The sequence below is a fragment of the Phalacrocorax aristotelis genome, chromosome 18 (assembly GCF_949628215.1).
Source record: "Phalacrocorax aristotelis chromosome 18, bGulAri2.1, whole genome shotgun sequence".
NCBI classification, from domain to species: Eukaryota; Metazoa; Chordata; class Aves; order Suliformes; family Phalacrocoracidae; genus Phalacrocorax; species Phalacrocorax aristotelis.
Window position 1 is genome coordinate 1,788,125 of NC_134293.1, and position 25,671 is coordinate 1,813,795.

The 25,671-nt window shown below is 42.2% G+C and overlaps 1 protein-coding gene across 1 annotated transcript; it reads right to left on the minus strand.

The window, feature by feature from the left end:
• Positions 1–506: 506 nt before the first annotated feature.
• SLC6A4 (solute carrier family 6 member 4) lies at positions 507–24,644 on the minus strand. Its single transcript, XM_075112757.1, has 14 exons — positions 24,297–24,644; positions 16,201–16,806; positions 15,327–15,461; positions 14,320–14,539; positions 13,774–13,912; positions 13,260–13,394; positions 11,291–11,394; positions 10,465–10,592; positions 9,867–9,979; positions 8,941–9,072; positions 7,727–7,826; positions 7,258–7,358; positions 5,144–5,311; positions 507–4,397 (listed from the first exon to the last, which is right to left on the minus strand). Exons 2-14 carry the CDS (start codon positions 16,661–16,663, stop codon positions 4,323–4,325), a joined length of 2,013 nt encoding a protein of 670 aa, XP_074968858.1. The 5' UTR covers positions 16,664–16,806; positions 24,297–24,644; the 3' UTR covers positions 507–4,322.
• Positions 24,645–25,671: the final 1,027 nt, after the last annotated feature.

A 25,671-nucleotide genomic window follows, 5' to 3' on the forward strand; every position in this document is an offset into this window, starting at 1 on the left:
GTTTTTAAAATACATTTTCGACGCTTTTCACAATGGTTTCTTTCGCTTTGTTTATGAGTAAATTTATTGCTTTTATGCTATGGTAAGGTGAACCAATGTAAAAAAAGGTTTTGAGATTTGTGTTTCACTAATATTTTGTTCAGCAGACATAGCAATGAGGCAAAGTGTGAGTAAAACTATATGCCAAGCCCACCAGTTTACTAAGACTTGGAATGAGTTTTATATGTATAAGTTAATTGAGTAGCTGGCACTTACTCCAAGTGGGGGTGAGTTTGGTTTTGCTGTTCTGTCTAAACAAATGCAACATGCATTGGTTCTTCTGCTGGAATAGAACGAAACGAATGTCTTGCAGTGGGCCGAGGTTCAAACACTGAAGGAAATTCTCTGCTTTTTGTTAGAGAGGCCTTGTTGGTGGAGTAAACTGGACTAGATATTCTGCTTTTTCATGGAACTAAGCTTTATCTTTGCGATTCCCGTAAGAGAGAAGCACAAGAGACGTCTACAGATGGATTATGAATATTAAATTTATTACCATAACAGTTTACAGTACAAGGCACATACTGATGACTTACAGTCAGCTTGCAACACTTGTAACTAAACGGCCGCATAAATTAATACAGGTGCATCATGTACAAGTTGGGGGGAATACTTAGTTCTGTACAGCTAAAACTCCAGTTTAATTCTCTTTGCTTAAAAGGCAAACATATTCCCAATTTACCAGTTTCATAAATTGCTTTTCACTGTTCAGAATGGAGGGTAGGAAATACTTGTGTGATAGATAAGCAGAAGATGAGCTGAAGAGGAGGAATTTGTTTGTTTGCCTCACAACACACTTAATTGCAGTGCAGCCCATTTGGTACCAGTAGAACTAGGTTTTTGTACAAAACCAGTGTTTAATATGTGGCTACTTCTTGACCTACCTGATAAATATTGGTTACTCTAAATGTTTTCAGGTGAATATGTAAAAGGAATAAAAAAGAATCAAAACAAAAATAAATGAAATCAATTCCTCAATATTTCAGCCACTCAGCTAAACAGACACTAATAAATGAACTTCTCATAAGAAGATTTAGAAAACTTCAAACCAGTATGCCATATAAAAAAGAGAAGGGGGACTAAATTGCCTTGCAAGTTCAGCTTTTATAGAGTGAAAACATAGATGTGTTTTCTCTTTGTATTATTCAGGAAAAGAAAAGCCTTTTTAATCCACTTGTGGAGGGCTTCCTTGCCCCCATTCCCATAAAGACCTCAGGCTGGATTATCCTGGTGGAAAGAGAGCAAAGACCTAGCATCACCAATGATCATCTGGACTGCCTGTTTCTAAAAATATTTTTCCTGTGATTTTGCATGGCTACATTGCTTTTTATATCTTCAAATAGTTAAAAAAAACCCTTTCACCTCTCTCAGTACCTCTGTACTCACAGTGTATCATTCTCATTTTTCAGCTGAGAAATTCAAGCCGAGACACCTTGCCATATTTTACACTGTGGCTGTTGCAGAGCTTGCGTTAATATCGGGGCTTCTTGGCTGACTGTTAATCTGCTGGAAGACAGCAGCATTTCTTGGGGAGTTGCTCGGTATTCTGCGCTAAAACCACCCAGAGGGACAACGTCTATCGTGTATTAGTGTCTTTAAAAATGCAAATTAATGATGCGTCTTTTGCCATTTCAAATGCCGTATAAAAAAAATAACGCCAGTAGTAGCGCATGCTAAATAGCAGTGATTTCTGCAATGGTTACGCTGCAAATTATTCCATTAGAAATAACATTCCAGGTTTTGGTTTGTTTGGAAGGGGTGAAAGAGAAACTTTGGCTTTGCTACAGAGGGTGCTCATACTTAACCATTTCTGCCCCCACCTTCACCCTTCTTCCTAAAAGGTGGCAGAGTGTCTGTTTAGCGGGGGGTGTACGTAAATGACTACACAGCGGAACTGGAGGGTTCGGGTTGGTTGGGGGGGAGGTTGGTTTTTGTTTTGTTTTTTTAATATGCCTGACATGGAACGGTATCAGGTCTGGCAAAAAAAAATAATCAATTCATAAGGTTTATCTGTATAAATACTTACGCATTTAAGAGGAAACCTATCTAGTGTTAGTTGAGCACCAGTGGGAAGAATGGAGAAGCTGGGTAGGGTTTTCTCCTTTATTTCCCCCACTTTGATATTGGATACGTGCGAGTACCTCATTTATCTTACATTGACATTTCGTACATATTTTTTTTGACTAATTAACTCATAACAGAAAATTTAATTTTTAGAAAATCACTAATTTTCTGATTGGTAACTTAACAACTAAATGGCTTTCTAATATTAAAAGAATTCCCAAACTGTTCCTCTTTCCTTGCAGTGAAGCCAGTTTTGGAAGTAGTTTTCAAATATACTTGAGGGATAAGCTACAAAACTGTTTCTTACGAGTAACTGTCCAGTAAGACAGATTTATTATGTTTTTCTGGTGGCAATGCAGGAACATATTCCCTTTTTACAAACAGTTTAGGAGTCTTTTTCGTAGTTCTGGAAGAACAGTCATTGTCCCTTTAAGTTATTTCCTTATCGGAAGTTGGGCTTGAGACCTGCCGTTAAGTGAACTCAAGCCAGTAGCTGAAGTGTTACGGGCCTTCCTCTGGGAGGTGTCTGCACACTGAAGGAGGAGAGCCTTGGCGGGAGCGGTGAAAGCGGTTTCAAAAGGCAAACGGACCGTCTCTGCTCTCCTCTGACGTGGGAAGCTCTTCGTACCAGTGTAAACTCTTCAACAGGTTTCTTAATGCCTGCTGTATGAATGCGCGTGTAACCTTGTTAATTTTAGCAGTACGTTACCTAAGCAGACCATGAGATACAAAAAAGACTTTTATCCTCTATTTTATTTTATGTTTGGTATAATCTATGTGGTAGAGTAAGAATACAGTGTTTCTCCGTAAATGGTGACTACTTAGGTTTATTTAAACTTCCATGTAACTGCAGCAAAACTGTTGTCCTCCAGCTGACTTGGCAATTGCAGTCGGTCTGAAGGGCAGGTACGTTTGGAGAGCACGTGTATGCATATGATATAAAGACGTTAGTGTGTGCATGGAAGTTAATCTGTGTATCAGTGCCTCGAAACTTAATATAAATAGTTCTGTTGAGAATCAATCCTGCTGAGCTCTACTCAACTTCTTGTTCAAAGAAATTTCCCCTCTTCTTCAGGGTGAAAAACAAATGCTTTCACATTAGAATATGAGCTAATAAATCTTCAAAGTAGGTTTGGATAGTTTGTTAAACTTTCCTCAGGCAGCCAAAAGGATTGTTCTAAACTTTAGTTCAGTTCTAGGAAAGAACAGAAGAAGCCACAGGCTCCAGCAAATTTTAGGGGTGAAGTTAAATTTAGGAAAAAAAAAAACGAGGCAAAGCAGATCGTTAAGATTCCACTTTTTGGCATCAGAACTCAAAAAAAATTGTTGTTGTCTGTAGTTTCTTTGGGTGCAAGCGTTAGCTCTGTCAGGAGAGTGATGTGAATCTCTAGCTTAGTTATGAAAACAGTGCAGTATGTGCCAGCAACGTAGTTACTTGTCGAGCAACCCATGATGAGTTTTTGTGGCTTGATTTGCTCTAAAGGAAAGTGAAGCCTACAGCATTACAAAAAATGCTTTTGTGGTATTTGCTATGCGAGAAACAATTAGTAGAAACGGTTACCGTCTACAAAATGCAGTGAGGATAACACTACCAAATGTGCGTGCTAATGTATGCAGAGCTGTATATAGTGATGCTCAGGATCGTTTCCTTTTCCTTTGTCTACTCCACTACAAACCTGGGAATTTACTATTTATAGTTTATAAAACCCGGCGTTACTTGAGTAATGTATGGCTATCAGAAATATTTTTGTATTTTCAATGTAGTTTAAGCAATTAGAACCTTAGAAGCGAATACGACATTGCCCAGTACGAACGATCACATTGAGGAAGATACAGGAGTACTGCCACAGACTCGGGATTCTACACCTAATCCTACCCGCTGGTACTCGTCCTGGAGTGGCCTGTGCAATCGCGCACGCTCAAACAGCCCCCGTGCCCCCGCAGGGAGCAGTGGTGGTCTCATGCACACAGCCATCCTCGTGTTTGCAGGGGGAATTAGTTCTCACTTCAGTCTGGTTAGAAGTGCGCAGCAGATTTCATTGGATTGCTTGGATAAATGTGCTGGAGGCAGCGTGTTTCCAAATGCCCGTTGCCAGTCATGCAGCCTCCACAGAAAACTCCTCCGTTTGTTGTTTCAACTGGAAATGTAATTCTTTGGGGGGGAGAGTATGGGGAAAGTTACCTTTTATGCTCCCCCTCTCCCCCCCAGAAGACTGGGTAGCTTATACTGCGTTCATGCGGATGTCTCCAAAAGGAATTTCTGTAGCCGTTTCTGGAGTAATGCTTTTCAGAATACGCTGTTGGAAAGAAATCAGTATTAGAAATTGATTAATTTGAGAGATAATTTATAACATGACAGCCATTTGGGAAGAGATTTATAATAACAATTTGACTCTGCTTTGAGTTATACCTCTTGAACCACACAAGGATGTTTCAGGCTTCTGCTATCTCACCTATATGAAGACAAAAGGTGCCACAGAAGTACATGGCATTAGTTTTTAATTATTTGTAACATATCAAAGCCTGACAGATGTCGTATTAATGCGTCAGGACTTCACAGTTTGCTTGGATACCCTGAGCCAACTGGAAATATTCTTTCTGAACTGGTATTTACACGAACTTAGAAGAAATCCCCAAAATGTCATCACAGACCGCCACAGATTTATGGCAGAGAAATCTTACTAAATGTGGGAGAGAAAAAGAAATTTCTTCTTACGGACATGCCTAAGGGAACCAATCTTTCACTGCCTCATTTGCATGGTACTGTGTCTTGAGTGATTTCTAGGAAAAGCCTCCAGTTCACCAGAGCTTAAAAAAAAAGTACTTGATTTAATATTTTATATGAATATGTCAGAGGCTTCAGGAAGATTTGTGAATCACTCTGAATGGGCAGAAGACAGTTAGCTGTCAGCTGGCTAGGAACAGAGCAGCAACAATCCTCCAAGTCCCAGGGCATCAGACCCTAGAAGAATCTACACATAATATTTCTAGGAGTCAGCTCCTTTCTGATAGTCAGGTAGAAGCAACAGAGCATCGTGGGTACCTCCTTAAGTGTTCCTGGAGTGATGATCAACCGATAAACCATGTAGATTGGAATACAGATGATAGAAGAGGTTCCTATGCAATAACCCACTACTGTGGTCCAGTAGGGATAACTGTAATCAAAAAGCCGTAGCTCAGGAGGATTGGACAGAAAACTGCAAGTGACGAACTGAAAAAGAAGAGATGAAAGCGTGAATACATGTGTTTTGATGGCACGCGCTTACTTTAGGGAAGCCTACATTCCAGCATAGCAGTGACCTGAAAACAAATCGGTAGGACTCAGGAAGGTGTAAACACATCAACAGTGACAAAGTCCTAAATTACACTAGTGTGGATTTTTAAAAAAACAAAACCAAAAACCTGCCAAACCCACTTTTGGATATCCAGGCGTTCCTTCAGGAAGTTTAAAACAGCTCAGGAGCTTTACAGTGTAGCCCTACCAGTAACTAGGTAGGAATTTGCATATGGATTGCTTACTCTGCAAATGCACGCGGTGGTGTTTCTTGCTTAAGAAGCATTAGAGAGAAAATCCAGGACCATGTTTAAAGGATAGAAGGATGTTAGAGGGACAAAATCAGATTGATTGATTCCAGTCTGCAGAATTTCATCCAGTTACCCTTGTACTGAGCCCCATAACTTGATTCCAGCTAAACCATCTTTTCAACTTAATTCTAAGCCACCAGAAATGGGACGTGTACAGGTTCCCCTAGCTACTTGGCCCAGAGTTAATCATGATGGTGTCAGTTCTGCTTTGTCTGAATTTAACTCGCAGCCACTGTTGGGTTTTTATGCTGCCCTTTACTGGGTCGTAGACCCTTTTCACACTCTTTCAAATGCTGGTAAAGCACTTCCCTGTGGCGACCACATCAGCTCTCAGTTTTCTCTGGTAAGTTACACAGATCCCATTTCTTCACTGTTACTTATTTTCTACAAGTTTTATCTTTCCTGTGATATTTTTCCACAGCATTTCAGTTCTTCAGTAGCTTTTACAGATGTTAGTACTAGTTTGGGTATAGTATTCTGGTATCAGCTCGATTAATGCTGTCCATATCCTTCATGACTGAAAAATCTCTTGTGAAACAACAGATAGTTTTAGTCGAATACTCCAGGAATAATATTTGTGACTATCCTTGGCAGGATCTCTGACTCTGTTTTTTCCAGAGTATCATCAGAAGATCAGGATTACCAGGAAAATTTCCATACAGAAATAACATTCTGCCTTCTGGGCTTTCCTTAGCTGAGTTTATTTTCCACAGAGCGTACAAATAGCTCTGCCTAGTAACCGCATCGCCAGAGCGGTATTCCTCTCTGTTTGTTTTACTGTTTTAGGATCACAAAGAGGACACTAGTATAAAAACTACTTGCGGTGTCACACTTTTATTTATATCCTTTCTTCCCTTCTTTTTCGAGGGGTAATAAAATGAAAGATCTGTTAATTATGCATTGATCATTACAAATGTTTTGAATTTACTCTGTAGGTCTTAAATCTACATTCTCTTCTTCACAAACTCCATCTGGACCTGCTCTGCTCCCGCTAAGGCTGGTAACAATAACAGCGTGAACTAAATTTGGATCAGGAAATGAACACTTTATGTTAAAATGCTATCGATAATACTGCCAAGTCAAACACTGGGACGGTTATTTCCAATTCTGAATTATAGTTTCAGAAAGGTTGCAATTAACTGCCATAAATTTCGAGTGGAATATTCTGAAGTCGTCAGTCAGCGGTTGCTGAGACAGTATATTGACTTATCTTGGTTTGCCTCCCCGGGCAGTATGTTCATCATCATCTTTTATGGCTTCATTTTGCTGAGGTAAATATAAAGCAACAAAACAAAGTAACATTGTTCAGCAGAGGGAAGGAGGGGAGTTACTCAGAACTCAGGATTATTTATCTACCTCATCTACAAAAATCCTTAATATAATGATTTAGTAACGAGACCTCGCAGCATTATATTGGATTTTCACTAATTGAGCCTTTTTGGTTTAATGAGAATTGTTACTAAAGAACTTCACAAGCAAATTCTGTAATTAAGCTTTTAGAAGTCTAAGTAGCTGCATTGTTCAACGGTGATTTTCTTGTGCTGGGAAGGAAAAGCTATAAAGAGAACTCACCAGAAGGAAGATGGGGCTAATTGCTACCCAGCAAACTCGCCAATACCAGCCTGGGGTAAAGCCCAGCATCTCCTTCACATCGTTGGAAAACTGGGTGACGCCTGTGGAGACAAGTGGGAGGAGAGCGGTGACAGCAGATATCAGTTTTTCGTAAGTAGGTGCGCAGCATTTTATAGGCACAGCAAATAAATGCAGAATCCATCATGAAAGACTGTTTTGTTCGTATAGCTCTTAATTAAATCCTTAGTTCTGAATTACAGCTGTCATTACTTTTAGATGTCGCTATACTTCTGTCAGAGGACAATTAATAATTCTCACAGATTCAGTAATCGGTGAATTTGTAAAAAGGTGTGGTAAACTTTTTTTGTATGAGACATCAGTGATCTTGTCTGCCAAACCAGGAAATGCCGTGCTGTGGAAGCTCCGGAGCTTGGGTCAGCCTCGTTTGTCAGCGTGGCAGGAAACGTACCATAGAACCAGGCCACAGCAACTGCTTCCAGAAACACGACTGTTAGGACAGCCGGACCAGTGGCATATTCTTCAAACAGCTTTACCACATACGCGCCTCCCTGGAAAGGAGATCATATTATCAGTGAGCCAAAGATGCAGTGACAGAAGTCCTTTAGTACCGTTGTTTGTTACTGCCTTCGTCTGGACCAGAGCATCCAGAGATGGCTAATTCAGCCAGGCCTGCTGCTCTGCGGCAGTTCCTGCCGGTGCAGGGCTCGAGCGTGCTGCTGAGCGGCTCTCTGGTGCTGTGCAGAGAAGCTAAAACTGAATCTGCTGGCAGTTCTGGCTGGATTTGAGTGACCCGATGAGATTTGGTGGGTTTGGTGGAATGGCTTCTGGCACGCCTTCTGCGACGGCTGCTTCTTCCTTCAACCTGAGTCATAGTTACTGAGCAGGAAACAAACAGGGAGTTACTTTGCTTTCTTTCCATTTGGGATCTAGCATCAGATGAAGGAGGAGAGCATTGTGTCTTGAAGAGGAACTAAGTCTCCTTTTACAGCAAATGCTCTACATGAGGAGGAAGTTGCACATAAATGTGCAAGTGGAGCGAAACGTGACAGGAAAACCCCATATTTTTCCCCTTGTCCCTTATGATCATTACACTCATTGTTCAAAATGTTGCTTTTTGTGAAAGTGAAATCCTACGAGCCCCACAGGGACTAATCGGTGTGACTGATCATGATTTCTGGCCCGATTTGATGAGGAAGATCCAGGAAATGCACGGCTAGAAATTTTTGGAGAACAGCAACAGTCAATTACAGCGTTTTCTACCAGATAATTCTTTGATCACTCATTTTTTCAGTCAAAATATATTTTAAACACTCCAAAAATTAAAATAATGATTCATATTATTTTAAACATGGAGCTTTTGAGAACAAGAAGTAAACCACATGCAAAAGGCAGACAGTTGTCTGCTTACTGGTGCAGCGGTCAGAGCAGCGGCTGCGTCATTAGGGTTTTGCTGAATTGCAATAGGAACATTTTGCAACACATTTCCTAGTGAGAGATTCTGTTCACTTTCATTCCAAATCTAGATTTCTAATGCATAAAGAAAACAGGCTGAAGATTTAATCTGATTTCTTGAAACTCTCTTCAAAAAATACTACCCTCTCCCAGATGTCCTTTGCAGGAAACTGCCAGTAAGGAAGGCCGAGAAATGGGTAAATTACTTACAAACGTCAGGGTTGCTAATGACCCCAGAAAGCAAATGATGGTGAGACCAAGGACAAACAATTCCCTGCGCTTGCTCCAGACGTGCGGGAATTCATCCAGGACTCCGGTAATCACTCCCTCTAGTCCTGCAAACTGAAAAGCGTGGGAAAATCACTGGGAAATAGAGGGCAGTTTTACCTGCTGTAAAGTATGTTTCGGTGCTTAAAGGAGCTCTAAAGCATTGAACGCTGGTGCGTTACTCTGCCTGTAGAGTTGGTGTGACTTGTTTAGACTGTCTGTCTTCAGAACTTCTAAACTTTTTAAGGTGGGGATCTAGTGTTCACATATCTGCGGGAAGCAAGTGCCTGTCATCCAGAGGAAGTACTGGATGACAAGTAATAGGATGCCGGTAAGTGGTAGGTGGCTCAGGAGAACCAGGGTTGTGAAACCGGCCGAGTTCAGCCTTCCTGGAAGGAGCCGATTCTCAATCTGTAAAAACAGGCTCACGTGGCAAGTTTTTAGAACATCTCCTTTCACGGTGCTGTCGCAAAGGCCACCTCCCATTCGCACCTTTTAAATCCAGTTAGTGTGGAAAAATTCCAGAAATTAATAATTGCTTTGTAAGTTTACAAGTACAAGAGAGAAGGAGCCCGGAAGGCTGCGTTCAGCCAGGTGTTTATGAATCAAGTGCTTTTGGTTGCGTTTCCAGGTCTTACTAATTGCCACAGTATGACACTGACAAATCATTTAATTTTATTTCGGCCTATTGAGGTTAAAATTGGAGTAATAGTTGCTGTCTTACAGAAGGCACATGGAGATGCCAATCCTGCTTTAAACCCTTTAGTGACAGTGCAATACTTGTAATTCTGTTTCTTCCGATGTTGGCGGGGGTGAGGCCATACACCAAATAGCCGAGAGGTCCGCCGTCTCGCATGCTGCCTACTCACCGTGCTGTCTAATCCCAGCGTGAGTAACATCAGGAAAAAGATGATGGCAAAGAAAGTGGAAGCCGGCATGTTTGCAATGGCCTCAGCATACGTAATGAAGAGGAGGCTGGGTCCTGATGTTAGAACAGAGAATTAGGGGTAATTGTTAGCGCAGTACTGCTGCGAGGAGGACAGGCCGTTTCGCTGTACCGGGTTCATAAATCATGGAATGCCCTGAGCTGGGAGGGACCCACAGGGACCGTTGAGCCCAACTCCTGTCCCTGCACAGGACACCCCAAATTCACACCATAAATCTGAGGGCGTCGTCTGTGTTGGCTTCCAGGGGAAGACTTCTCCCCACAGGCTATTTTGCAGTGTGCAGTTACTGCTGTGTCTGTGAAGCTGCATGCAATGTGACTTCTATGTGCTGTCTTTATGGAATAATTTTTTAGCTGTACTGTATATTTAGAACAGTGCCCTTACCATAAAATAAGTCAATATCCCGAATTACGTACTAAATACTTAGCCTAATTTGGGCTGTTCTCAGTCTAGAGGATAATATACAAATCTATTCTATCTTAGGAGCAGTTTGAGAGATGTGTACAAAGAGTTAGCCTACCGGTATCTTTGGCAACCTCTGACACATCTTCATTCCTCATCTCAGCCATGTATCCCAGCACAGTGAAAATGACAAATCCGGACACAAAGCTAGTCACGCAGTTCACGGTACTGGTAACCAGAGCATCTCTGCAACAGAAGACCTAACTCATGTCAGGGAATCGGCATCTGCTAGGACGGATAGTTTACTACCAGATGGAGCGAGTCACTGATCTGGATAGACTCTACAAAAACTGGGGTAATACAATGACAAGAACAAGGAGCAGATTTGAAAGGAAAAAAAAACCAACCCAAAACAAACCAAAACCCCACTTTTTCTTCTTCAGCTTCAAACAGATGCTGTAAGATTAGTCTGACACTGGGCTGGGTGCTGGATGTATACTGGTGTTTTAAAAAAATAGTATTTACTATAGGAATAGTAAAGAATTGAGGTTTTTTTTTTTAAGATAATAAGGAAACAACTATAAATCGCCTTTCAGCTCAAGGCTCTAAAGTAATTTCCTAACTGACTGCTGAGATTAAATAATTATAATGAGATCGTTAGGCAAGGGTTTCGGCCGTTTTGTTGTGGCAGGCTTCGACGCGTTAGATTCCCTGCTGCAATTGGTAGAGATTCTCTCTCTTTAGGGTAGGCACAACAGAGAATAAATGTTTTAGGTTGCAGGTTCTTTTAATAAGGAGTTTTGTTCTGTTACGCTTCTGTCTGGTTTGTACATACACAGGTCTGACAGTTCAGTGCTTTTCACCAGGACTCTCTTTCTGTTTTTTAAATACCCACAGTTACTTTTTTAAACTCAGTTTTACATATAGAATAAGGTAGAACTCACTGGTAGCAGTTGTTATGGAATTTGTTGTAGCTGGCATAAGCCAATAGGACCCCAAAACCTGGACCAAGGGAGAAAAAAATCTGAGCTGCTGCATCCACCCAAACCTGAAAAATAATGAAGAAAAAAATGACGTGAAACAGGTCGAATGAGTTTGGCATATTCAGAATATCATGCAGCTCTACAAAACCATGTTTCACTAGTCTGCCTATATTTTAGTCCTGGTCTAACAAACATTCTGTTAAGAGAGCATGTTGAAATATGAATATTTGTTGTAGACCTGTAAGAGCTGTAAATATCCACTATAATTTCAGTGCCTATGCTGTGCTTACTCTATCTCTTTACATTCTTGGTAAGTACTCACTGGCAGTTTCACTTCTGGCAGCGTCTCAGATTAATTCAGTGATTTGCCTGCAATCCGTGTAACACAAGTTTTGTTATGTATGGAGAACGTTCTGTCCATGATTTTGCAGTGGGCTTGGCCCATCTTCCTCCAAACCCTGTGTGCTGTGGAATAGTCCCGTGTTTGGCTGTGTGTGCTCCGGCAGTAGATGATCGCTGCTCCGGTTTTTCCTAGACTTACTGGAAATATGTGACAGTGTGGCTGCAGTTCTAGTCCTTAGGACTCAATTCAGCTTTGTTGTAGCCGTGACAGATGCAAGTGTGATGATCTTGTTATGAAAATCCTGTTGTACTTGAGAAGCGGCCACAGCCTTAATGAGTAGTGTTCCTAAAGTACAGTATCAGTTCTGTTTCTGAAGGTGAAAGTCCTCATTCATTTATCCTCTTTTGATTGAAACGTGAAGTTCATTACAACCCATTTCTAATATTCTCTTCCATCGCGTGGGGCCACCCTGTATCATCCACAGACAGAGCTCTGTCATCGTCCGGCACACAGATCGCAATCTGCTGTCCTCACTTCAGATACATCCAATACAATATCAATGCCCTTTATTGCTTTTTCAGAAGATGTGGTCCCTTATTGGAGATGCTGCTTTATCAGAGGCTGGTGTCTTTTCATTTCCTCTTCATTCAAAGCTCTCCATATCAGCTGGGCAGCGGCAGACTTGCAAACATTAGAATTTTTAATCTTGGTATTTGTAGTATTTATTGCTTTGGGGTTTTTCCATCACGCTCCTCACTAGGCACTTTCATAGGCAGTGAAGTAAGTGCAGCCTTGAGCCTGATGGACTACTTGTCATCCACAGAGTTCGAAGCTGAATCAGATACTGGAATGCTTGGGTTTGTTGGTTAGCTCAGTCTTGTCCTCGTTCCTCCTCTCTTTTCAAACCTTGGTGGCGTATGCAGGCCTGACTGGTTTATTCCTTCTCTGCATGCACTTGCATGCGTTACTGAGTCATGTTTTAGTTGGTGGCTGCAGAGAGTCCCCTTGGGCTTATCTGCCAAAGCATGTCACAGGACTTTCAACTCTGTTAACCCCAGTTTTTAAATATGGGCAACTGTGGATGTCGTTGGGCTGTGGCAAAGCCTGCCTGAGTGTGTAATGGTCCCCTCACAGCCAGAAAACCTGCAGCCAGACCAGTTGTTAGGGCTTAGTAAGTTTAGTTTGCTCAGTGTGACTGTCATAGGTAAAGGATTTTATTGTAGCGTTGCAACAATCATAGCTTCTCGCTCAATGTCAGGCTCTTCACCATTTTCCTGGTGAAAAATTGTTTGGTCACTTGTTGTCGTTCTAATCATATCACTAATTCTAATCAACCGCTGTATGGGAACTCTACTATTACCTCGAGCTAAATTGATGGTGGACTCTAGTCTTTAAAAAAACATCTTTATAATTATGGAAAGAATAGCATGGCTGTTTAAAGAAGCATGAAGTCAGGCTTTTAAGTCCATGCTAAGACATCTGTTCAACCATGCTCTTATGCTGAAAATAGACGTTGAAGTGTGTACATGCCAACACACATGCTGGTAGGCTAAAGGGAAATCTCTACCCTTTTATAATGTTTTATACCTCAGTGGCCAGGAGTTTCTGCCAGTCAGGTTTCAAGTAGTAGAGGACACCTCTCCAAGCCCCAGGCAAGGTCGCACCTCTCACTAGCAGGATAAAGAGGATGATGTAAGGGAATGTGGCAGTCACCCATACCACCTGTGAGGGAAAACAGTAAGATAGCGTTTGCCATGGGTAGGAGGTTAACAGGTGATAATGAGTTATTCTTATTATAGCCTTAGCATTTATAACATTAACTTCTCGGAAGGTCTGTAAACAGGCGGTTTGCACGTATATACCCATGCTGTCTCGTGGCAGGGTTGGTCTCATCCAGAGAACAGTGGCATAACTTACTGTTGTTATATATAACTTGGGTAATGGTAGCAGTCACTCTACAGTAATGCTCCCCAAATATGTGAGCCTATGACCCCTGTCACGAAGACAAGCTGAGATAATTCTCTGTCCAGTTAATTGGCTCATTTAGAACTACTGATAGACCATACTGTACCAAGTTGATTTGTCTTGCTTTTGCATTCACCTTGCCAGATGTTTTGACCCCTTTCCAGATGCTGAAGTATACAATGGTGAAGATTAACAATAAACAGAGGGTCAGTTGCCAGCTAATGCCCCCCAGGTCATCCAGCCCATTGGACCTGTGCACCTGTAGAACTTGGCGGCTGAAAGAGGAAAGAAAAACACAGTATAGATATATTTTTAACAAATGCTTCTGTTGAGTATGCTGTGAACAGTCCCATACTGAGGTCTGAGCATTACAAGTAGTCCTGAGGCCTTGATGAGTAGCATTCAGAGTCATGTCATTTGGGTTTGGGATTTATTTTTAATTAAAAGTTTTATATTCATGGTACACCAGTGATGATAAATGATAAGTGATGACAGCTGACAATGGTTGGGAAGCTGCGATATAGAGTACCCTCCAAGCCTACATACATCCACAGTACTTAGTTATTTGAATGGTTCAGAAAAGGGTACCATTAATAACAGCCCTGCTCCCCCTCCAAAGAAAAGCTTGCTATGCGTTCCACCGTTCTCTCTAATATCACTGTCCTCACTTACATGCACTTACGTATAAAATTCTTCCGCGGGAGAGATGGAGTGCAGAGACCAGCTGACATTGTCCTTGCTGAAGTAGTCAGTGCAGTTGCCTGTGTTCCAGGCGTTTGTGCAGCTAGTCCACGGCAGCTGCGTCGTGAAGGAGGATACGAGGTAGTAAAAGGCCCAAGCCATAATGGTGTTGTAGTAGGAGGCTACGTAAAGATCTATTACACAGATGGCAAAGCCAATTCCTAGTAAGGCAGGAAATAATGACATGAAGTGAGTGTATGTTTTAGGCCAAAAAGAGGAAGGAATTGGCTATCACATCAACTGCGATCAGTAACTATCTAAGGCAGCTCTGCAGGAGGTACACATACCCTCTCAAGTGTTTACAACACTGGAATTTCTTGTGGCTTCGGAAACACTCAGGCTCCGATTCCAAAAAAGCATCCGTAATCAAGACAGAACATGCTTATATAGGTTTTTTCATCTGTTCCTAAATTCCTGGAATTTAGAAATAGGCATCTTGCACTCTCCGTAAATAAAAAAGACAAGACCAGAGCTACAACACTGGGAGCAAGAGTAAGGAAGCGTATAGAACAGGTCCTACTCTAAAAGACTCTGGTAGGGTAGCAGTTGCTGAAGGTGGGGAATCATTTCTCTCTAGCACCTTTGTAGTAGAAATAGTAGATCTTGTATTCTTTCCTGGTTTTAATTTTGCCTTGGATTCACTTACTTTATTAATTACATTTTTTGCCTTTTTTAAAATACATATTATCAGGCTTGGGTCAGAGAAAGTGGACTGGCCTCTGGTCAGTCGAAAGGTGTGTGTCATGCGTGTATATGAGAGTACACACACCTCTGCAGATGTACATAGTTTTATGAAGGCTTTCTTTGTAAAGCCAAAATCTTGTGTAGAACAAGACTTACTTTGTTTTACGAGGTTTTCAGATTTTTTTTCCCAGAAATTTCACCTTTATAGGAAAATCTTCCAGTTATTCAGAAAGTTCCTAGTAATTTTCCATTTCCCTTTTTTACCTTTGAATATAGGACATATTTTTCTCCAAATTGAAATACACCCATTCCTGTGGTACTGTCCTAGTGCTAGTTCCATATAGAAGAGAGGAATCCCTCCAAAGATGGCCATAATTGTGTAAGGAATGAGGAATGCTCCTGCAAGAAAGCAAGCAGATGATTACAACTCTTCATAGGACTTCTCTTCCAACAGCACCAGCACTCCATAAACAACAGTTCCTTTTATCCCGTGGGGAAAATGCATATCCCCTCCCTAGCTGGCGTGCCCCCTGAATTACCATGGGCTTTCTCGTAAGAGAAACTACTCCACAGTGTGAATAGAAGCAAAACTCAGGCCAAAGTTCTCGCATTTCTGTAACAAGTATACGTGGGATTCGCCAGACTGTGCTGCCTACACTGGCTACGGTTGTGAGGTGGGGTACAGGTAAAAGGATTAATTTCTTGAATAAAATGCCTTTGTTACCTCAGGGAGACAAAAGTCCTTTCCAAGATCTCCTCGGTCAGATTTATATTGTGGCTGAAATGTGGCTGAGCCTAAGACCTAGCATTCCTGATGAGTGTTTTGATCTGTTGGCTTATCTGATTTTAAATACTCCTTGGGGCAGGGATTGAGTCTCTTCTCTTGGAAGGGGGCTCTGCACCTAACTGGCTCTCAGCTTCTGTACTGAATTTTCAGATCTTGCTAAATGGTTTTTCTTCCCTCTTAGTGTGTCTAGTTATCCTGTCCCAGTATTTAGGTTTTCCAGTCTGCTTGCAGAGTGAGCAATTTCCCCTTAGTCATTTGTTACATAAGGTATCGAAATAAGCCACTCAGCTCATCCATTTAAAAGCAAGGAAGTTCAGCATTAAGGAACAGCCTACAGAACTAGTCACTGACCTCCTCCGTTTTGATAGCATATGTAAGGAAATCTCCACACATTTCCCAGATCCACTGCGTATCCAATGACAGAGAGGAGAAAGTCAATTTTTTTACTCCAGGTCTCTCTGTCTTCTAGCTCCATCAGCTGCTGCTGGCCCTCTGCTCCGCAGGTGGTAGAAGTGGTGGTTGTAGTGGTGGTTGTGGCTGCTGGGGCAGTGCACTGGGCATCTTCCACCTCCCCCGTTCCATTGCAGGGAACAGAGCTCTGAACCCCTGAATAACCATTCGAGATCTGAGCTGCCTCCCCTTTATCTCCCTGGCTGGGATGGACTTTATTGCTGTCCTCCACTAGCCGTAGGGCAGACTTAGGGTTCCTGACCAGAAGTCCGTTCTCTTTACAGTCTTCCCCTTCGTTACAGTCTGAGACATCTTTCTTGGAAGTCAGCGGCTCAGTCTCGTTGCTTGTTGCCTTTTTTTCCATTTTTCCCCGAGGTTTGTTCTGATCACTTGCAGATGGACAGCAGCGGAGAGTGCCCTTGCGGCTTGTCTTCCCAGTGTATTCCCAGCACTTCTAGAATTCCTCTTCCATATTTATATCCATTGGATTGAAGGCACAAACACCATCTAAGAAATGAAAAATAGTTAAAAATCCATTACAGGGCTTACTGGTGCTGGTAACTTTCAAGTTAAAACTGACGGATTCTGTGATTAAAGTAGTTTCGGAAGTAATTAACCATCACAGCATGCAACATGACTCGTTTAGCAGATAACGCATTCAGGATTTTGTACAGAGAAAGGAAGGAAGCAATCATCCTCTTCTACAGCAGAAGTCAGTGTACCTGGTTTATAACCTCTCAGGCAGATTTGCTGGACTCTGTGTATTGTTGGACAACTCACAGGCAGTCCAGTCCTGCTGTCTTCTGGTACCACTTTCTCCCTTTGAACACTGGTTTCACGCCCAGGGAGGCTGTGGGACTCCCACAGTCCACAGTTTGCAAAAATGAGGGCAGAGTTTAGTGTGGCTTGTGTTTTCATTTTCATAAGTTCATCCTGTGACTTCTACCGGCAATTTCTAGATTCACCCAGTACGAAGGGAAAAGAATTCATTAAAGAGGAATGAGGTAACAATGGACATACAAATTACATTTCATGACCACCTTTCTTCAGAAATCCCACGGTGCCTCTTGTGTTTAACAGCAGACCTAGAAGGCTTAAACGAAAGTTCACGAAAGTATTTAAATCTCAGTGGTTTTGCATCAACTGACTTTTGAGGCTCGGTCAACACTAATAACAAGGATAAAAAGATCAGGAAAGTTCAATTTGATTGTCCTGAGCCAGAACTAACGTGCGGGTCTAAAGGACAAAACTTGTCCCCAGTTTTATTTCACTCCTTGGGGAAATAAAGGCATCTTTCATTCCGTTTGGATCTGCTAACACGGTGGCTCCAGCCCCGGGAGGGGGAGTGGGCACTACTCCTGTTGTACTGCCCACCACCAGCAAGAAAACAGGCGCTGGGAGAATCTTTACCTGCCCTCTTTGTATGTGCTAGAAGCGTAACCCAGGGGTAATATATAAAAGAAAAAGTATCCAGTAATTAACTTTTCCCTCAGAACAGAAAGAACAGAAAAAGAATAGTGATTCCGTGGGTCACATTTTGTTTTCTGCTCCTTTGTTGAGGTAACGGCAATGCCCAGCTGCCTTTGCTTAACAAAATCTCGAATTAGGAGCCGATCCTCTGCACTGCACATTCCCTGGGGTAGCGGCGTTGCTTTACAGCTGGCAAGGTGTTACGCAATCGACACGATGCCACCACAGATGAAATTATTATATCTAATCTTTCCTTTTCAAAGCATTTTACCACCATAAGTATCATTGTCACATCCTAGCAGAAGAATAAACATTATTTCACTTTTAACTGTTAGAAAAACTAAAGCAGAGAGGGGATACTATTTGTTCATTGCTAGAATTTGCGCATTGCCAGAGCTGTTAAAACTCAAGTTTTTCCCAGCTTTCAGCCTTGTGCAGAGACTGTTAAATCACTTCCTAAACATTTATCAGCGCAAGCAGAAAGAGAAGGAAAGTTATTGAGCTGCAGAGCAAACAGGAGGACATTCTTTAGGGGAAAGTCCCTTGAAGGTGTTGTTTATGGCTTTCAGAAATCTCTAGTTCTTCAGGCTTACGTTCTGTCTTTACCCAGATAGTGCTGTTTTCATCAAACACCAAACAGTGCATCAGTAGTGCTGAATTCTTACAAGAGCAGTACTTTGCTACCATTAGTTAATCATCCACAAAGACCAAAACATCTTCAGAGTCCCAGAGGAAAATACTACGGCAAAGAGTTTCTGTTTTACCTGCGTGACTATAAAAACTGAGTGTCTTTGGAGTCCGAAACCTTCCAAATGTCCCAGAAGAGCTTGTGCAGATGAAAACAGCCCTACCACTGCTGGTGGCAACATAAAAATACGGGGAAAGGCCACAGCCAATCCTCCCCTTGTACAGAGCATGTTAAATATAAGGTAGGAATATGGAAAAGTAACCTGAGCCCTTCTGGACTTTACACCTCTTTCTCATAAATGGGAAAGCAATAAATGATGTTGATTAGACAGCATTATCTCATGAGACTGGATTATCCATACCTGAGACTTAAACTCTTCGTGCATTTGTAAAACACTTTATTTCTGCACATAGATACTTCTTGGCCCTTCCTTTGCTGAGGAGAAATTGTTGAACATATTGTTGATTTCCGTGATCTGTGACAATCAGGAGAGTTGTCTTATCCTGTCTGAGCTCCTTCTGGTCTTCTGCAGACCACAGGAAATAAATACTACATTATTTGAAATATTTTTGTGGAATTTTCAGTAGTTTGAGCCGCAAATATGCAAAATGATGTGTGAACTTTCAGGGGCTTCAGCTGGAATTTGAACTATTCCTTTCTGAAGGAGAACTACAGCTCATCAGCTACCCTGGGAAATCTCTGGAGTGACAGCCTCTACAGCTACGCAGCGGTGTTCGCAGCAGCGTAGTTGGCACATGAAAACAATGGCTACATAATCAGAAGATTTCATTACGCTGTAAAAAACTGTGGGAGAATGTACTTTTCCCCCCCTCTTGCTACAATACAAGAAAAAAAAATTCTGACGGAATCGTAACTGCTACAAAGAGTGTCAACATCTGCAGCACTAGAGGGCTTGGGGTCGAGAAGCACGCTAGGACCACTAGGGAAGATATCTGGGGGGAAATCACACTAATAGTGAAGGATTTTGCCCACCTCAGCTCCCACTTCATCTCTGCGCACCGATCGCTCGGTAGCTACAGACACCAGAATGATGGTAGCGAACGACATAAGAATATGTTCAATCCAAGCTGTGGCAAAGGTTGCTCTTAGATAAATACACATTGGCTTCTTATCACCCACGTGATCAGCTACAGAAGAGAAAGAAAAAAAAAAAGGAAGACGATAGCTCTCGACAGGGGTTATTCTAAAGGGCAGCTGCTGCCTCGGTAACGCGGTGCTGTCTAGGAGCACGCGAAGGGTGCCCTGCTGCCCTGTCACCGGCGCTCCTCCGTGCGCTGAGGGCCTGAAGAGGGGTGGCCCTCAGCTCTGGCCCGAGTAGCACCCTGAAACAAGCAGCGTGTCCTCCACGACTCTGCCCTGCTTGGCTTGTTTGTTGGAAACACTGGGATGGATAATTGAAGACATGTGTTTGTACGAGCTTGCCTGAAGCCACCAACGCAGTTCACATAAGTCAAATAGTAATTAAATTATGATTTTTGGTTATTCCCACACAAAGCTAAGCTTGGAGCAGCACTGTAAAAGCCCTGTGTGTCCCTCGATGCACAAACCCAACTCCTTTGCCTCTATCAAAGCGATCCTCAAGGAGCATCCCTGCCCAGGGGTCCGGTTCCTTCCCGAGCGGGGAGCTGCACAACTGCTGTACCAGCGCTTCTTTCCCGAGGCGTGCAGTGACCTCTCGTGGCAGTGCGGGAATCCCTTTCCTTTAATGCTCTGCCATGTAGGAACCCGGATTTTTCCAGTACTTTACAACCAAATTATTTTCCTGTTTTCTGTATTTTGTAAAGGAGAACATTGGCTTTTAATGTGTCTCGGAGGTTAAAACAATTGGATTGAGGTGCAGCAAATACCAGATGCTTCAAGGGAGGCAAATCTTAATGCCTCAAGTCATCTAGAGAATACTTCATTTGAGGTGGGGCAGCGCTGACTTCCTGAATTCCTCAGCACGAGGCTTGTTCAGCCTCACCGTGCGCAGCTACAGAAGTCGTTACTTGTCTCCAAATGATCAAATACGTTTTAACTTGCAAATGGTATATTTGCCTACATTTCACTTCATACAAATTATGTTCTCTTTCCAGGTGTTAATTTTATAAAGCAGTGCTTGCCGGAGCGCCAGCGGCTCACTGGGCTGCAGCTGCGTTCCCGGAGCAAAACCCGCGCTCCCTGCCTCGCTCGCCCTGCTCCTCCCTCTGTCCATTCACACACGCGAGCGCTTGCAACGAATTAAAGTACTTGGAGCTCTAAGACAAAAAGCCTACATGGTTGGCAAACAGAACCAAACACGGAGATAATGTCTGTTAACTTGACCTAAATCTCACTTTTACCACAAAGCATTTAAGGTTGTTAAAGCTACATAGCTGCCTGCCCGTGTATTACACCCTGCAATAAAGACGCAGTTCACACAGGCAGTTGTATATAAATGGACAGAGTCCAAGGAAATTACTTTTCTCTAGAAAATCAAGCAAGAAGTTTCTATGGCAAGGTAGGAATCACCCATCACACAGAGGATAAGGCTGCGCTGTTTATCTGTAGGTACTGCTCCCACCTCTGAGCCGCAGCATCAGCCATGGCCCTCCAACAGCCACACACCTGGGTGTTTCCAGGTACTGGACTCTGATAAACACAGCAGTAAACATTTCTGCTCTTCACCCGTATCTCCTCACACAGCCCTAGTCTTTTTGCACGGGGAGGGAGGTGCGTGACCTGGATGACAGCGAGAACCGCATGAAAACCGTTCCCTTTGACAGGCCGTTGCGGGCTAGCGCGTTCCTGTTCGGCTGCACGTCTGCTGCGAAGGAGTGGAGAGGCTTCATATTTTGCCTCGGATTTTGCACCGGCCAGTAGCAGCCCTTTCGTCAGTCTCTACGGCAGAGCGCAGATGCGCCCGTGCTGGGAGGAGCCGCTAGGAAATAAACGTTTCAGCCAATTGAATCTTCAACCTAGATTGCACTAGATTATCATAAATTTCACCTGCTGTTTGCCATACGTGAGTCATATTTTGAGTTCATAATGCAAAAAATCAACACCTTGTGCTTTTGACTGTGTTCACACACACTGATTTCATTAAAAAACGAGTGCCTAGAATATCCTTTCTACTAGCTTGTTTCCATTAGGTGAGCTGATGGCAAGTGTGACAGATTGTATTTCAGATTTCAAAAACTGCTGTTCATAAATAGATAGTAAGAAGATACAGAGTCCCAGCTTTGGCAGGGCTGCTGGTGACCACAGAATCAGGGGGATTAGGTGCAAAGCAGATACCAGCTGATCTCTAGACCACCCCTCAACAACTGAAAATTGCTTTCTTCAGGATTTTTTTTTTTAGCTATGCTTCTCTAGTCTAGTTTAAGACAATAAAAACTGACTTTTGATAAAGAGTGATGAAAAATTAACGGCTCCGATGAATTATTTCCATCCATAGCAGGTCTGATCCCAGTGCCGGAGATTTTAAATATAACTGGATTGGGTAGTTCTGTGCATCACTGTAATATGTGAGTATTTTTATAAGAAACTTGCAGTACGTAGATGACAAAATGGACCCTGTATATGAATATTTGCAGTTCTCCAAGGGCTTGCTCACATTCTTACAAAAACAGAGGAGGACTGTACTCAACAAGTAGTCCCACTGAGACAATGGCCCTGCTGGGAGAATAAAAGGCTACTTACCAAAGTAAGAATGGCATAAGTAGTGAGCTCTCTCCAGTTAACTCCTGTGTTCCCGGAGAAGGCTAAATGTAGGTAAGATGTGAAAATAATGCTTCTGAAAGCAGTAGTATTGGGGGAATATAAACCTGTACTGTGGGTTTTATGTCATAATCTTGTCCCTGTTTCAGCCTGAAATTAAAAAGTCAGCAGGAAAGAGGGATTTTTACCTTTAAAAACTTGTTGAGAAGACAGACGCTGTGTTGTAGTGGGAATGCTGCCAAGCTGATGACAGTCATTTAAAGAACGGGGTGGGGGGGGGAGAAAACACATTTTATGGCTGAGAGTCTCCGCATGTAGTGCAAGGAAACAGATAAGCTTAGAGGGCATGATACTCCTTTTGTATTCTTCCTCAAATTATTTATATAAACTTGAAGGAAGAGTCACAACACAGCAAATATCACCAAATAAATAGAGCACTGTTCCTTAATATAACTCAGCACAGGCAAGTTAATGGGCACAGTGCTTCAAGTGAAAGACCTCTTTGCAGCCTCCAGGACTGGCTGCACAGACACGCCAGCGTGCAGACACTTATGTTTGTAAGGTTTTTACCTAAAGAAAGTCAGGAAACAGTCACCATTGTTTCCAGATGATGTTTCTTTGAAGGAGACTTGTTAATGGCTACCTCCAAATTACAGCCCCTTTATTCAGGCTCCAAGTTGGACTTTAGTTCTTTATGAAACACCCCGTAGAGGGGCTTCATATGTTGTGTAAGTTCTGTGAGATACAGATTGCCAGATCAATGGAGCTGCAGATAGATACACAGTTTGGGAAAAGAGTTAAAACTTTAGCATCCGAAAGGACACCGGGATACGGAATGAACGTTTCTTCAGGCTCTTAATACTAATGAAAACTTGGCGGTTTATATCTCCATAGAGGGAAGCAGGAAAGAGCCTCAATACAGTGCACAATTCCATGTGTGGGAATAATTTAGGGGTTTTATTAAATTCCAGTTTTGGGGCAGATTTTCTTAATTTACATAAGCATGTGAAATTCATCACACCCTGTCCAATTAGAAGATGGACCCACACCAGTCATTTGCGAGATGCCAAGTTTACAAAGTACCCTCCAAGAAAATTACAGTCGATTCACTTGTCAAAAGCACCAGAAGACGAAGCCTAAGTGTATGAGACCTTTCTGGTAAAACGCCTGACAACTAACAACCTACATTAAAAAATGTCCACAACGTTTCCAAGAATCCAAACCCATTAAATGCACGATCCTTTTCTCCCCAGGCTTTCCTAACACATCAAAACATGTTTGCCATGACTATTACGTCTTCAATTACATTGCATTCCTCACTTAAACTCCCATATTACTTAGCAAACTATCCCAGCAAGCCAGCTGCTTTCAGCAGTAAACATGATTGACTATAAATACATGTATAGCATACTCTTCAGATTTATTACTTCCAATAAATCCGCCCCATTGAGTTAGATAATTTACTGTGCTGGAACAGTTTACCTTTCGAAATAGAACTTAACATGGTTAATAAAGCTTACTCTACCCTTTTAAAAACAAATAACAGTTTGCATTGATTTTTTTTCCCTTCAGATTCTGCTTCTTTCCTTTATTTTTCCTTACAGTTTAATGCCTCTTTGTAAATTTTAAATAAACTTTAAGTTCGTAATGCAATTACAGGGATTGCCAAAGCTCTAATTTCATTTTGTCGTAACATGTTCTGCTACAGGCATTTGACTCCCAACGTTCATAACTGCTGGACAAGTGCCTGAACAAGACGGAGTAGAGCATGTAACATCAGAAAAGCAAGAAGAAGCATTAAAAGTTTAAAAAAAAATCAAAGCAAACTCACCAAAAATCAATGGTTTTCTCCCCCCCCCAAGCTTTGTTAGATGTACATTTCCCCAGTGTTTTAGAAATTACTCGAAGACCTCAAAAATTAATTTTAAATAAAACAAAATATAGTATACATATTGTAGCCTGTCATTCGTATTTCAGATTTTATAACCAAAGTTGAAAGAGGCAACGAGGAGTGGAGGTTAATGAACCCCAGTACCTGCTTGCTTCAGAAGGTAGGCTCTAAAGGCAGCGTCTGGGAGTCTGTCTGAATTTCAAAAAGTACTTTGGATAGCAGTGTGTTAAAAGCAAAATCGTAAAGTACCTGTCTTTCGGATGGGTTTGAAGCGCTTCCCTTGGAGTTATCCAAGCTCGAGTAACCTTCACCCACATTTACTTCAGAGTCTCGGGCACTCAGCCTGTGGGCAACTCAGCATCTTGGTGAGGTTTTTGTACACCAATCCCCCTCACATGGTCTGATTTCCAGATAATCTGCTGCCAAAGAGCTCTTTAAGAATTTTTTGCGTCACTTTAGTCAAATAAACTTTATGTTTCACCAGGGCTGCAGCTCAGTTTTCCTCCTAGAGGTGGGTGGCTACATTTGCCTGTTCTGATCAGTTCAAAAGAGCAGGATCCAATGAAGGCAGAGGGAGAAGGAGGGAAGCTTTTCTGGTAAGGGACAGTTTTGCTGGCTGTTATTACAGCTATAAATAACAGGATGATGATGATGATGATGATGATGGAGACAACAAACGGGACGGAAGTTTTGAGGGAGGCAGTAAATGACAAGTTTGCAGGTGGGTCTGTAGATTACGGCAAGATAGGAAGGGCTGGAATGTTACCACAATAAAAGGGCTTGGAAATAATAATTTCTTTTGCTGAACATTTACATTATTTTAGTAAAGCAATAAGGTTTAGTTTTGTTTTGAAGCATTAAGTGCAAATTCTATAAAAGCATTTTGCTGCCTCAGTAAGCTCAACAAGTAATTTCCTTTCTTCCTACTGCTCCTCAAAATATCTCACTCAACCTCTGACACATGCTTTTTCTCCAGCTTTTTTTCATCCAGGGTTTCTTCATTCCTAGACTTTACAATTTGTTTATAAAAAGTCATAAATCGCAGACAACGAAATTGTGCCATAGTTTGGGTGGCAGATTTGGGGGGGGGTGCATAGAAAAGTGGAAAACCAGAACGGGGACAAGTGAGAATAGGTAACTGTTAGCGCAACAGCAGTTTTGCTGTAAGTGGTTGCCAGTTTTCAGAGACTTCTTCCAAACAAATAAAAAGAAAACAAACTCTGAAAACTGAAAGGCATAAGGGGTATAATTAGCACTTCCCTTTCCCTGCCTCCTGGTCCCCTTACGGTGCGACAGGCACTCAGCAGCGTGCCATTTGCACCATCTCAAGGATAGCCCAGGTATTGCAGTTGCAAACGTTAAGGGGGCTTGTGGTAAAATAATTTTTGCTTTCCCATTAATTCCTGTGGGCAGTATCTTAAAAACATTTTGTCGAATTAGGTTTGTTGCCTTCGGCTGTATTAAAAGATTCATCGTTCTTTTAGTGAAAACCGCAATATCTAACGCGCCTTCTCGCCGCCGTGGGAGGTCCCCTCCTGTACTCTTCTTTCCAAAATAAACAGCTTTGGTCGCGTTAATTCCTGCTTAGCTGCGGACAGGATCAAACCCCCCACAAGTTAGTGTC